We start from the raw sequence: 13,600 nt of genomic DNA on the forward strand, positions 1-13,600 counted from the left end.
ACAATGCTGCAATTTTTGGGGTCCAGGCACTGAAAGTGTCGAGCTACTTGCAGAATGGCCTCTCGTAAATCTGCAACCACCTCCGTCTGTTTAATGTTTTTTGCCTTCAGTGCCTCGGCATCTTCATTGTCACCTGTCAATGAGAGTGAGAAAGAGAATGAGTGTGAGCGAGAGAGCGCGAGCGAGCAGGGCGAGGGCGAGGGCGAGCAGGGCGAGGGCGAGCAGGGCGAGGGCGAGCAGGGTGAGGGCGAGCAGGGCGAGGGCGCGGGCGAGCAGGGCGAGGGCGAGCAGGGCGAGGGCGAGTGAAGCACTTCAGCAAACAATCAGGAGAACAGCGCGGTTTAAACACAAACGGGGCGCCCCTGGACGGTAGTGAAATAATCCAGTCACTTTGCACCAGCTCACTCTCGTCATGACCTTATTAAGGTCTCTTCATTAACAGTCAGCGAGGTGCTCGGTCCTACAGCTAGGGGGATCCTGATGGCTCAATGTGTAAATGCACAATCTGGGGTAGCACGGAGATGAGAGGATGGGGTTACATCGAATCTACAGCACAGGAACAGGCCATTCGGCCCAACTGGTCTATGCTGGTGTTTATGCTCTCCTCTCACCCTACTAGCATATCATTCTATTCCTTTCTCCCTCATGTGTTTATCCAGCTTCCCCTTAAATGCAACTATATTATTCGCCTCAACCACTCCTTGTGATAGTGAGTTCCACATTCTCACCACTCTCTGGGTGAAGAAGTTTCTCCTGAATTCCCTATTGGATTTATTATCTGATATTTATCACCTCTAGATCTGGTCTCCCCCACACGTGGAAATATTTTCTCTATGTCGACCCTATCAAACCCTCTCATTATCTTTACGACCTCTATGAGGTCACCCCTCAGCCTTTCTAGAGACGAGCCCCAGCCTGTTCAGCCTTTCCTGATAAGGATATCCTCTCAGTTCTGGTATCATCCTTGTGAATCTTTTTTGCACCTTCTCCAATGCCTCTATATCCTTTTTCTAATATGGAGACTGTGGGGGGGGGGTGACTTTTAACCCCAAAGAACGGGGTGGGTTGAGGTTGGGTGGGAGGTAGAAACAGTCGATATTGGAAGTGGGACCAGATCTCAGCTCCAAATTCCAGGTTTGACACAGGTGCGTTAGGATGCTCGCCCAACAGACACCCGAAAGTCCCGTCCCCACTTAATACCAGCGGCCAGTTTGTTAAAGAGGCAATGTAGGTCATTTAAATAGTTGAGGTGATTCATTTTTTTGAGGATTCTGCAACAAAAACGGATGTACCGTCTCCTGCTACTGAAACACGCCATTAAAACGGAGGACAGGTCCAGTCAAAGCTCCTTTGACCCTTTAAACCTGTGATTGACACATCTCAATAAAAGGGAAGGCATTGCAGCTGGTCACTCAGTTCTCTCAGGCAAACCTTCGGCTGGGAGTTCTTTATGTTGAGACTGAGAATTATTGTGTTCAGACAAATTTACCAACATCTTGGAGCTTCTCAAACTGACGAGATCAGGATAGGGGGGGGGTGCAGAATGGATCTATTCCAGAGGACATCTGAAGAGAAGGAACATCACCATCCATGACAGGCACGGCTGTCGTGCACTTCTGGAATCTGCAGGTGCGCAAGACAGAGGTGCTCAACAAGAACCTGGAGACGAGCAGGGAGGGAACCAACAGAGGGGCCGAGGTCGCGGGAGGCACTACCCACGTGAGAGGGTCTCTACAGACAGAGGCTGAGCTTCCTGGACCTCTATGAGGAGCAGTGTCTATGCAGGCTCAGATTGAATCGGCAGGTTGCCGCAGACATCCGAAGCCTCCTTGAGGAAGAGCTGCTCCCGGCTCGACCTGGAGACCAATCACTGCAGTAAAAGGAACCACTGCCATCCATTTCTTCGCCTCTGAATCGTTCCAGGGTGCCACCGGGGACATCTGCAGGGTTGGCCAATTTTTTTCTCCAAGTATTTATCCAATTCCTTTTTGAAAGCTACGATTGAATCTGCTTCCACCAGGCAGAGCATTCCAGACCATAACTACTCGCAGCGTAAAAAATTTTTTCCTCATGTCATTCTTTTGCCAATCACATTAAATCTGTGCCTCTGGTTCTCCACCCTTCCACCAATGGGAAGAGTTTCTCTTTATTTACTTTCTCTAAACCTGCCATCATTTTAAACACCTCTATCAAATCTCCTCTCAACCGTCTCTGCCCTAAGGAGAACAACCCCAGACTCTCCACATAACTGAAGTCCCTCATCCCTGGAACCATTCTAGTCAATCCTTTCTGCATCCTCTCAATGGCCTTCACATCCTTCCTAAAGTGCGGTGCCCAGAATTAGACACAATACTCCAATTGTGGCCGAACCAGTGTTTTGTAAAGGTTCAACAAAATTGCCTTGTATTTGTACTCTATTCCTCTATTAATAAAGCCCAGGATCCCATATGCTTTTGTTAACAGCCTTCTCAACTTGTCCTGCCACCTTCAAAGATTTGTGTACACACACCCCCAGGTCTCTCTGTTCCTGAACTCCCTTTAAAATTGTACCATTTAGTTTATGTTGCCTCTCCTCATTCTTCCTACCAAAATGTATCACTTCACACTTCTCTGCGTTAAATGTCATCTGCCATGTGTCTGCCCATTTCACCAGTCTGTCTCTGTCCTCCTGAAGTCTGTTATTATCCTCCACATTGTTTACTACATTTCCAAGTTTCGTGTTATCTGCAAACTTTGAAATTTTACCCTGTACAATCAAGTCCAGGTCATTAATCTATATCAAAAAGAGCAGTGGTCCTAATACTGACCCCTGGGGAACACCACTGTATACTTCCCTCCAGTCTGAAAAACATCCATTCACCTGACATCTGTCATACGCCCCCTTTTTCTGCATCATCTTACTCTCTATCTCTTTCATCATCCAGGGAGCTCTGGCCTTGGTTGTCCTACCTTTCCCCCTTGTGGGAATGTACCTAGACTGTACCCGAACCATCTCCTCTTTAAAGGCCGCCCACTGTTCAATTACAGTTTTGCCGGCCAATCTTTGATTCCAGTTTACCCGGGCCAGATCTGTTCACATCCCATTGAAATTGCCCCTCCTCCAATTAAGTATTTTCACTCTAGATTGCTCCTTGTCCTTTTCCATAACTACCAGCACTGCTGTCCGAAAAAACGGGAACAGTGGTTATGATTGGAAGTTATTGAAATCAATGTCGAGTCCGGAAGGTTGTAAAGTGCCTAAACGAAAGATGAGATGCTGGTAATGGTTCTGCTGTTACCAGTCGCAGCTATTCTAAACCGATCTTTTGTTTCTTAACCTGTCCCATTACCACCTTCCTTGCCTTGCACCCTCATCCCTTTTGTCATTTAATCACTCCTGCCCTCCGCCCTATCACAGACCTTCCCTTTTGTTCTTTCCTCCCTCCTCTTTCCCTGGCTCTGTACTTTCTTAAAAACTTTAACTCTTTTAACATCTTCCAGTTCTGACGAAAGGTCTTCGACCTGAAACGTTAACTCTGTTTCTTTCTCCACAGATGCTGCCTGACTCACTGAGCTTCTCCAGCATTTTCTGTTTTTATTTCAGATTTCCAGCATTTGCAGTATTTTGCTTTTGGTCAAGAGCAATGTGGGCCCCTTAAAAACTGATAATGGTGACATTGTAAATGAAAATAAGGAAATGGCGAACATGTTAAATAATTACTTTGTGTCAGTATTTACAGTAGAGGACGAGGGAGCATGCCGGACACCCCAGGGAAACTAATTTTGAATCAGGGACTCACAGTAATTAACATAAGCAAATTAACAGTAATGAAGAAAATAATGGCACTAAAGAGTGACAAATCCCCAGGACCAGATGGTTTCCATCCCAGGGTTCTAAAGGAAGTAGTGAGCACATTGCCGATGCCCTAACTATAATCTCCCAAAGTTTCCTCGATTCAGGAACTGTTCCTTTAGATTGGAAAATTGCACATCACTCCGCTATTTAAGAAAGGTGAGAGAGGGAAACCAGAGAATTATAGGAACACAGGAACAGGAGTAGGCCATTCAGCCCCTCGTGCCTGCTCCGCCATTTGATAAGATCATGGCTGATCTGTGATCTAACTCCATATACCTGCCTTTGGCCCATATCCCTTAATACCTTTGGTTGCCAAAAAGCTATCTATCTCAGATTTAAATTTAGCAATTGAGCTAGTATCAATTGCCGTTTGCAGAAGAGAGTTCCAAACTTCTACAACCCTTCGTGTGTAGAAATATTTTCTAATCTCGCTCCTGAAAGGTCTGGCTCTAATTTTTTAGACTGTGCCCCCCTACTCCTAAAATCCCCAACCAGCGGAAATAGTTTCTCTCTATCCACCCTATCTGTTCCCCAGACCATTTAGCCTAACATCTGTTATCAGGAAATTACTAGAGTAATGAGGATAGAGTGACTGAACACCTTGAAAATTTTCAGCGGATCAGGGAGAGCCAGCATGGATTTGTAAAGAGTAGGTCATCCCTGACGAACCTAATTGAATTTTTTTTTGAAGAGGTGACTAAAGTAGTGGTTAGGGGAATGTCTATGGATGTTGTTTATATGGACTTCAGGAAGGCATTTGATAAAGTCCCTCGTAAGAGACTGTTAGCTAAAGTTGAAGCTCATGGAATTGAGGGCAAACTATTGACCTGGTTAGGAAATTGGCTGAGCGACAGAAGCCAGAGAGTAGGGATAATGGGCAGGTGCTCAAATTGGCATGATGCGACTCGTGGTGTCCCACAGGGATCTGTGTTGGGGCCTCAACTATTCACTGTATTTATTAATGGATTAGATGACAGGATAGAGAGCCACTAATCCGAATTTGCCAAAGACACAAAGATAGGCAGCATTGTAAGCAGTGTAGATGGAAACATAAAATTAGAGAGAGATATTAATAGATTAAGTGAATGGACAAAACTGTGGTAAATGGATTTCAATATAGGCAAGTGTGAGGTCATCCACTTTGGACTAAAAAGGATAGATCAGAGTACTTTCTAAACGGTGAAAAGCTGGAAACAGTGAAGGTCCAAAGAGACTTAGGGGTCCATGTACTGTGTTCAGTTCTGGGCACCACACTTTAGGAAGGATATATTGGCCTTGGAGGGAGTGCAGCGTAGATTTACTAGAATGATACCTGGACTCGAAAGGTTAAATTACGAGGCGAGATTACACAAACTAGGGGTATTTTCTCTGGAATTTAGAAGATTAAGGGGTGATTTGATCAAAGTTTTCAAGATATTAAGGGGAACTAAGATAGAGAGAAACTATTTCCGCTGGTTGGGGAATCCAGGACTAGGAGACACAGCCTAAAAATTAGAGCCAGAACTTTCAGGATTGAAGTTAGGAAACACTTCTACACACAAAGGGTGGTAGAAGTTTGGAACTCTCTTCCACAAATGGCAGTTGATGCTAGCTCAATTGTTAATTTTAAACCTGAGATTGATAGATTTTTATTAACCAAAGGTATTAAGGGATATGAGGCTATGGCGGGTATAGGGAGTTAGGTCACAGATCAGCCATGATCTCACTGAATGGCGGAACAGACTCGAGGGGCTGAGTGGCCTACTCCTGTTCCTATATTCGTTGCAACCCCTCTAAGGCAAGTATGTCCTTCCTTAGGTAAGGAGCCCAAAACTAAGCACAGTATTCCAGGTGTGGTCTCACTAGAGCGCCATATAATTGCAGCAAGTCTTCCTTACTCTTATACTCCAACCCCCTCGCAATAAAGGCTAACATACCATTTGCCTTCCTAATTGCTTGCTGTACCTGCATGTTAACTCTCGTGTACAAGCACACCCAAATCCCTCTGACAACCAACATTTCCTAGTCTCTCACCTTTTAAAAAATATTCTGCTTTTCAATTCTTCCTACCAAAGTGGATAATTACATATTTCTCCATATTATACTCCATCTGCCACCTTCTCGCCCACTCACTTAATCTGTCTACATCCCTTTGCAGACTCTTTGTGTCCTCCTCACAGCTTACTTTCCCACCTAGCTTTGTATCATCAGCAAACTTGGATACATTACACTCGGTCCCTTCATCTAAGTCATTAATATAGATTGTAAATAGCTGAGGCCCAAGCACTGATCCTTGTGGCTCCCCACTAGTTACAACCTGCCAACCTGAAAATGACCTGCTAATGTTATTCCTATGTTTAAAAAGAGAGATAGAACAAGTCCAGGGAATTATAGACCAATTAGCTTAATGTTGATGGTAGGAAAGATAATGGAATCTTTACTCAAAATGTAATAGAAAAATATCTAGAGAACGAAAATATAATAAAAAATAATCAGCACGGATTTCAGAAGGGAAGGTCATGCTTGGCCAACCTTACTGAATTCTTTGAAGTAGTAACAGAAAGAGTGGACACAGGTAAAGCAGTAGACCCAATATATATGGATTTGCAAAGGCCTTCGATAAGGTACCACATTGTAGACTCATGGCTAAGGTCAGAGCATGTGGAGTTGGGGGAATAGGTAGCAGAATGGATAGCAAGCTGGCTACAAATCAGAAAACAGAGAGCAGGGGTTAAGGGTATCTACTCAGACCGGCAAAATGTGGGAAGTGGTGTTCCACAGGGATCAGTGCTGGGACCACTGTTGTTCACAATTTGCATTAACGATTTGGATTCAGGAATCGGAAGTACAATTACAAAATTTGTGGATGACACCAAATTGGGGGGGTGTAACTAATACAAAGGAACAATGCATCAAAATGCCAGAGGACATTAATAAACTTGCAGAATGGGCCTGTAATTGGCAAATGAATTTCAATATAGATAAGAGTGAGGTGGTGCATTTTGGTAGGAAGGAGGCCTGGATAATAGTCTAAACGAGATAGAGGAGCAGAGGGATCTCAGGGTACAGAGACACGAATCACTGAAAGTAGTGACGCAGGTTAATAAGGCCATAAATAAAAGGCAAATCAAGAATTGAAAAGCAAAGAAGTTATGTTAAACTTGTATAGAACCTTGGTTAGGTTAGACCACACTTGGAGTACAATGCACTGGTACAATGTTCTGGTCTCCATATTATAAAAAGGATATAGAGGCACTAGAGAAGGTGCAAGAAAGATTCACAAGGATGATACCAGAACTGAGAGGATATTTTTATCAGGAGAGGCTGAACAGGCTGGGACTCTTTTCTCTAGAAAAGAGGAGGCTGAGGGGTGACCTGATAGAGGGTTTGATAGAAACATTTTCTCTACGTCTACCCTTTTTGTGGGGGACACAAAACTAGGAGTCATAAATATAAGATAGTCACTAATAAATCCAATAGGGAATTCAGGAGAAATTTCTTTCCACAGAGAGTGGTGAGAATGTGGAACTCGCTACCACAAGGAGTAGTCGAGGTGAATAGATTAGATGCATTTAAGGGGAAGTTAGATAAACACAAGAGAGAAAGGAATAGAGGATATGCTGATAGAGTTAGAGGAAGTTGGGAGGGAGGAGACTCGTGTGGAGCATTAACACAGGCATGGACCAGTTGGGCCAAATGGCCTGTTTCTGCGCTGTAGTTTCAATGTAACTCGATGTAATATTCTTACCGAAGAGCAGACCTCCCAGTCCAGACTTCCTGCGTTGGGTCTGGCGCCGAACAATCTACAGGGAAAAGGAAGGAATGACAGCAATTAGTTAAATGATTTTTCATATTTCCTTCGACAGACACTTGGTGCTGGTGTCGACAAGCATCTCCCGAGTTTAGCTTTTGAAAGTTGGGGACAGGCAGTTTTTATTCTGATATTTTACAAAAAGTAACTAAGGTCATTACAGGGCATCTCCCACCAAAGCAGAGAGCACACTCTGCACTGTGCCATCTGCAGTGCGATGCAATGCACACGTGCCTCTCCTCAAAGCATCGACACAGTCCCCAAGTCCCAGCACATTCTGCCCCCTCCAAACTCACACACAGGGCTCCCACATCCAGTCACTGCGCCCGCTCACTGCGCCCAGCGCTCTCGCGCCCGCTCACTGCGCCCAGCGCTCTCGCGCCCGCTCACTGCGCCCAGCGCTCTCGCGCCCGCTCACTGCGCCCAGCGATCTCGCGCCCGCTCACCGCGCCCAGCGCTCTCGCGCCCGCTCACCGCGCCCAGCGCTCTGGCGCCCGCTCACTGCGCCCAGCGCTCTGGCGCCCGCTCACTGCGCCCAGCGCTCTGGCGCCCGCTCACTGCGCCCAGCGCTCTGGCGCCCGCTCACTGCGCCCAGCGCTCTGGCGCCCGCTCACTGCGCCCAGCGCTCTGGCGCCCGCTCACTGCGCCCAGCGCTCTGGCGCCCGCTCACTGCGCCCAGCGCTCTGGCGCCCGCTCACTGCGCCCAGCGCTCTGGCGCCCGCTCACTGCGCCCAGCGCTCTGGCGCCCGCTCACTGCGCCCAGCGCTCTGGCGCCCGCTCACTGCGCCCAGCGCTTCCGCACCCAAAGCCACAGCACAGTTTCCTCGCCACAAAGTTACAGCACGTTGTGCCCTGAATGCTACAACGTGCGTTTGCGCAGGACTGACATATATTGCCCCCTCCCCCACTACACACACCTTTGAGTAGCTGGGCAGTGCTGTTTCGGAGTTGATGAGCTGGCTCTGGTCTGCTATCAGGTAGGCCAAGTGTTTCCTTCTCTGGGTTTCAATCGCGACATTTGTCAATGAACCAGCGATCTTCATCGACTCCTGCAGAGAAATTTTCAGCAGTTTATTGTACCAGTCTGTAAAAGTGAGCTGAACGGTGGGCATTAACCTAGCAGAAATGTTTAGTGTCTTAATATAATTGAAATGGTTCGACTGAGAGAGGAGGCGAGAGGTCGTAGTTTGTGCCATCTACTCCCATGCCTACTCACAGTGGGAGTTCTCTGTACCACTAGTTGGGAACCAGCCAAACACCAATCCCTGGAAATGTTCCAGCATCACACTAACACGGTGCTCACCGTTCAGTTAATGGCACCGAAACAGCTGATCATTCCGTTCCTTTTGGAATTTCATCGTATGCTGCAGCACAGGAGGCCATTCGGCCCATCGTGCCTGTACCAGCTCTTTGATAAAGCTGTCCAGTTAGTCCCATTCCCCATCTCTTTCCCCATAGCCCTGTAAATTTTTTCCCTTCAAGTATTTATCCAATTCCCTTTTGAAAGTTATTACTGAATCTGCTTCCACCGCCCTTTCAGGCAGTGAATTCCAGATCAGAACAACTCGCTGCAAAAAAAATGTTTCCTCATGTTGCCTCTGGTTCTTTTGCCGATCACCTTAAGTCTGTGTCCTCTGGTTACCGACCCTTCTGCCACTGGAAACAGTTTCTCCTTATTTACTCTATCAAAACCATTCATGATTTCGAACACCTCTATCAAATCTCCCCTTAACCTTATCTGCAAATTTTGAAATTGTGCCCTGTACAACCAAGTTCAAGTCATTAATATATATCAAGAAAAGCAGTGGTCCCAGCACTGACCCCTGGGGAACACCACTGTACACCTCCCTCCAGTCCGAAAAACAACCGTTCACCACTACTCTCTGTTTCCTGGCACTTAGCCAATTTGGTATCCATGCTGCTTCTGCCCCTTTTATTCCATGGGCTTCAATTTTGATGACAAGCCTATTATGTGGCACTTTATCAAATGCCTTTTGGAAGTCCGTATACACCTCATCATTATATTTAATAAAGTACATCTCTCACACTGTTCCACAGCAAACATATTTCAACATTTTCCAAAACTAAACAACAGCAGCAACAACTTGCATTTATATAGCGCCTTTAACGTAGTAAAACATCCCATGGTGCTTCACAGGAGCGATTATCAAACAAAATTTGACCCCGAGCCACATAAGGAGATATGAGGACAGGTGACCGAAAGCTTGGTCAAAGAGGGAGGTTTTAAGGAGCGTCTTAAAGGAGGAGAGAGAGGTAGAGAGGCGGAGAGGTTTAGGGAGGGAAATCCAGAGCTTAGGGCCTAGGCAGCTGAAGGCACGGCCGCCAATGGTGGAGCGATTAAAATCAGGGATGCACAAGAGGCCAGAATTGGAGGAGAGCAGAGATCTCGAAGGGTTGTAGGGCTGGAGGAGGTTACAGAGATAGGGAGGGGCGAGGGCCATGGAGGGATTTGAAAACGAGGATGAAAATTTTAAAATTGAGGTGTTCCCGGACCGGGAGCCAGTGTAGGTCAGTGGGCACAGGGGGTGATGGGTGAACAGGACTTGGTGCGAGTTAGGATACGGGCAGCAGAGTTTTGGATGAGCTCAAATTTATGGAGGGTGGAAGATGGGAGGCCGGCCAGGAGAGCATTGGAATAGTCCAGTCGAGAGGCAACAAAGGCATGGATGAGGGTTTCAGCAACAGATGAGCTGAGACAGGGGCGGAGACAGGCGATGTTATGGAGGTGGAAGTAGGCGGTCTTGGAAATGTGGATATGGGGTTGGAAGCTCAGCTCAGGGACAAATAGGATGCCAAGGGTGCAAACGATCTGGTTCAGCCTCAGACAGTGGCCAGGGAGAGGGATGGATTCGGTGGCCTAGGGAATGGAGTTTGCGGCGGGGACCAAGGACAATGGCTTCAGTCTTCCCAATATTGGTTGGAGGAAATTTTTACTCATCCAGTGTCGGACAAGCAGCGTGACAAATGAGAGACGGTGGAGGGGTGGAGGAGGTGGTGGTGAGGTAGAGCTGGGTGTCGTCAGCATACATGTGGAACCTGATGTGTTTTCAGATGATGTCGCCAAAAATTACCCACCCCTCAAAATAAACGCACCTGCCAGGAAGCCAGTCAGCTAGCCCCTAACTCACTTTTCCTATGAAGGATTTCATGTGAAACATTTACGCCTTTTTTCTGCTTCAGGTCCTGATGAACCTAATTTCCAGCAGTTTGGGTTTTTCCACAAGTTTCACACACTGTGTGCTATTAGAGTTATTTATTACTGACTGACTGTTCCATCACATACTGTGTGAACACAGGAAAATAGAAACAGGAGGAGGCCATTCAGCCCATTGAGCCTGTTCCGCCATTCAATGAGATCATGGCTGATCTGTATCCTAACTCCATTTACCCGCCTTGGCTCCAGATCCCTTAATACCCTTGGCTAGCAAAAATCTATCGATCTCAGATTTAAAATGATTAATTGAGCATCTACTGCTTTTTGTAGGAGAGAATTCCACACTTCTCCCACCCTTTGCGTGAAGAAGTGTTTTTTAACTTCTCTCCTGAATGGCCTGGCTCTGATTTTAAGGTTATGTCCCCGTGTCCTAGACTCCCCCCACCAGGGGAAAAAGTTTCTCTCCATCTACCCTATCAATTCCTTTCAAAATCCTAAAACCCTCAATCAAATCACCCCTTAACCTTCTATATTCCAGGGAATACAAGTCTAGTTTATGAAATCTCTCCTCGTAATTTAACCCTTGGAGCCCTGGTAACATTCTGGTGAATCTGCTCTGCACTCCTTCCAAGGCCAATATATCCTTTTTAAGGTGCGGTGCCCAGAACTGTACACAGTACTCCAGATGTGGTCTATCCAGGGTTTTGTACAGCTGTATCAAAACTACTTCCCGTTTATTTTCTAGCCCTCTAGTTATAAAGGCTGACATTCCATTAGCCTTTTTGATTATTTTTTGTAACTGACCCCTACATTTCAATGATCTGTTTACACGGACCCCTAAATCCCTTTGGGCCTCCACTGTTCCGAGCTTTTCACCATTTAAAAAATACTCGGATCGATCCTTTATTGGTCCAAAATGGATGACCTCACACTTACCTGTGTTGAAATCCATCTGCCACAGTTTTGCCCACTCACTTAATCTATCAATGGTTCTTTGTAATTTTATGCTCCCATCTACACTACTTACTATGCCACCAATCTTTGTGACATCGGCAAACTGGGATATATGGCTCTCTATTGTGTTATCTAAGTCATTAATAAATACAGTGAATAGTTGAGGCCCCAGCACACACCCTTGTGGGACACCACTAGTCACTTCCTTCCAATTCAAGTATATACCCATTATCCCTACTCTGTCATCTATCATCGAGCCAATCTCCTAACCAGGTCAATAATTTGTCTTCAATTCCATGGGCTTTAATTTTAGCTAACCGTCTCTTACGTGGAACCTTATTGAATGCCTTCTGGAAGTCCATATAAACTACATCCGCAGACATTCTCCGTCTACTACTTCAGTTACTTCCTCAAAAAATTCAATTAGGTTCGTTAGACATGACCTACCTGTTATAAATCCATGTTGGCTCTCTCTAATCAGCTCAGATTTCTCAAGTGCTCAGTCACTCCGTTCTTAATTCTAGATTCCAATAACTTCCCCACAACAGATGTTAGACTAACAGGTCTATAATTTCCTGAATCACCTTTCTTAAATAATTGCGTTATATTTGCAAGTTTCCAATCTAAAGGGATAATTCCTGAATCGAGAGAGCTTTGGAAGATTATGACCAAACCATCTGCAATTTCCTCACCTACTTCCTGTAAAACCCTGGGGTGGAAACCATCAGGTCCTGGGGATGTGTCAGTCTTTAGTGCCATTACTTTTATTTTGCTAAATCTTTATAAAACACTGGTTAGGCCTCAGCTGGAGTATTGTGGCCAATTCTGGGCACCGCACTTAGAGAGGGTGCAGAGGAGATTTACTAGAATGATGCCAGGGATGAGGGACTTCAGTTATGTGGAGAGACTGGAGAAGCCGGGGTTGTTCTCCTTACAGCAGAGAAGGTCAAGAGAAGATTTGATAGAGATGTTCAAAATCATGAAGGGTTTTGATGGAGTAAATAAGGAGAAACTGTTTCCGCTGGCTGGAGGGTCGGTAACCAGAGGACACGGATTTAAGGTGATCGGCAAAAGAACCAGAGGGGACATGAGGAAACATTTTTTTACGCGGTGAGTTGTTATGATCTGGAATGCGCTGCCTGAAAGGGCGGTGGAAGCAGATTCAGTAGTAACTTTCAAAAGGGAATTGGATAAATACTTGAAGGGAAAACGTTTACAGGGCTATGGGGGAAGATCAGGGGAGTGGGACTAATTGGATAGCTCTTTCAAAGAGCCGGCACAAGCACGATGGGCCGAATGGCCTCCTTCTGTGCTGTAACATACTATGATACTATTACTCATTACTAAATCTAGGATGGCCTGCCCTCTTGTTGGTTCTAGAACATATGGCTCCAGAAAACTACCTTGAATGCACTACCTTTCTGACTCGAGCTATTCTGCTCTTTGCAACCTATATGAAAATGAAAGTTTCCCATTAAAACAAAGCTGCTTTTCTCATGCCTCTCTATTCTCTGAATTAAAACATACTGCCACTCCATTGCTACTATCAGGAGGCCTGTTGTCAACACGAGAGGTTTTAAGTCCTCTCTTATTCCTCAATTCGAACCATAAAGTTTCCGCTGAATGTTTTCCCTTAGCTATATCCTCTCTTACTAATGTTGTAATAGTATATTTAATCAATAAGGTTACCCCTCCTCCTCTTCCTATCCTTTCTAAAGACCTTATAACCTGGAATATGTAACTCCCAATCATGACCAGTATGTCTCAGTAATGGTCACCATGTCGTACCCTCTAAGACGCATTTGAGCCTCTAATTAACTCAATTTATTTTTTATATAAAACATTA

General features: G+C 45.6%; 1 protein-coding gene across 1 annotated transcript in view; it reads right to left on the bottom strand.

The window, feature by feature from the left end:
- LOC137309281 (small G protein signaling modulator 3-like) overlaps positions 1-8,737 on the bottom strand; it is a gene marked incomplete at its 3' end in the record, with an annotated part of 28,179 nt that extends 19,442 nt beyond the window's left edge. Inside the window, exons 1-3 of the mRNA XM_067977540.1 lie at positions 8,543-8,737; positions 7,563-7,617; positions 3-133 (exon numbers count right to left, since the gene is read on the bottom strand). Coding sequence (XP_067833641.1) covers positions 3-133; positions 7,563-7,617; positions 8,543-8,737 — 381 coding nt within the window. The remainder of the gene's footprint in view (positions 1-2; positions 134-7,562; positions 7,618-8,542) is intronic.
- Between the last annotated feature and the right edge of the window lie 4,863 nt (positions 8,738-13,600).

The sequence above is a fragment of the Heptranchias perlo genome, unplaced genomic scaffold (assembly GCF_035084215.1).
Source record: "Heptranchias perlo isolate sHepPer1 unplaced genomic scaffold, sHepPer1.hap1 HAP1_SCAFFOLD_1574, whole genome shotgun sequence".
NCBI classification, from domain to species: Eukaryota; Metazoa; Chordata; class Chondrichthyes; order Hexanchiformes; family Hexanchidae; genus Heptranchias; species Heptranchias perlo.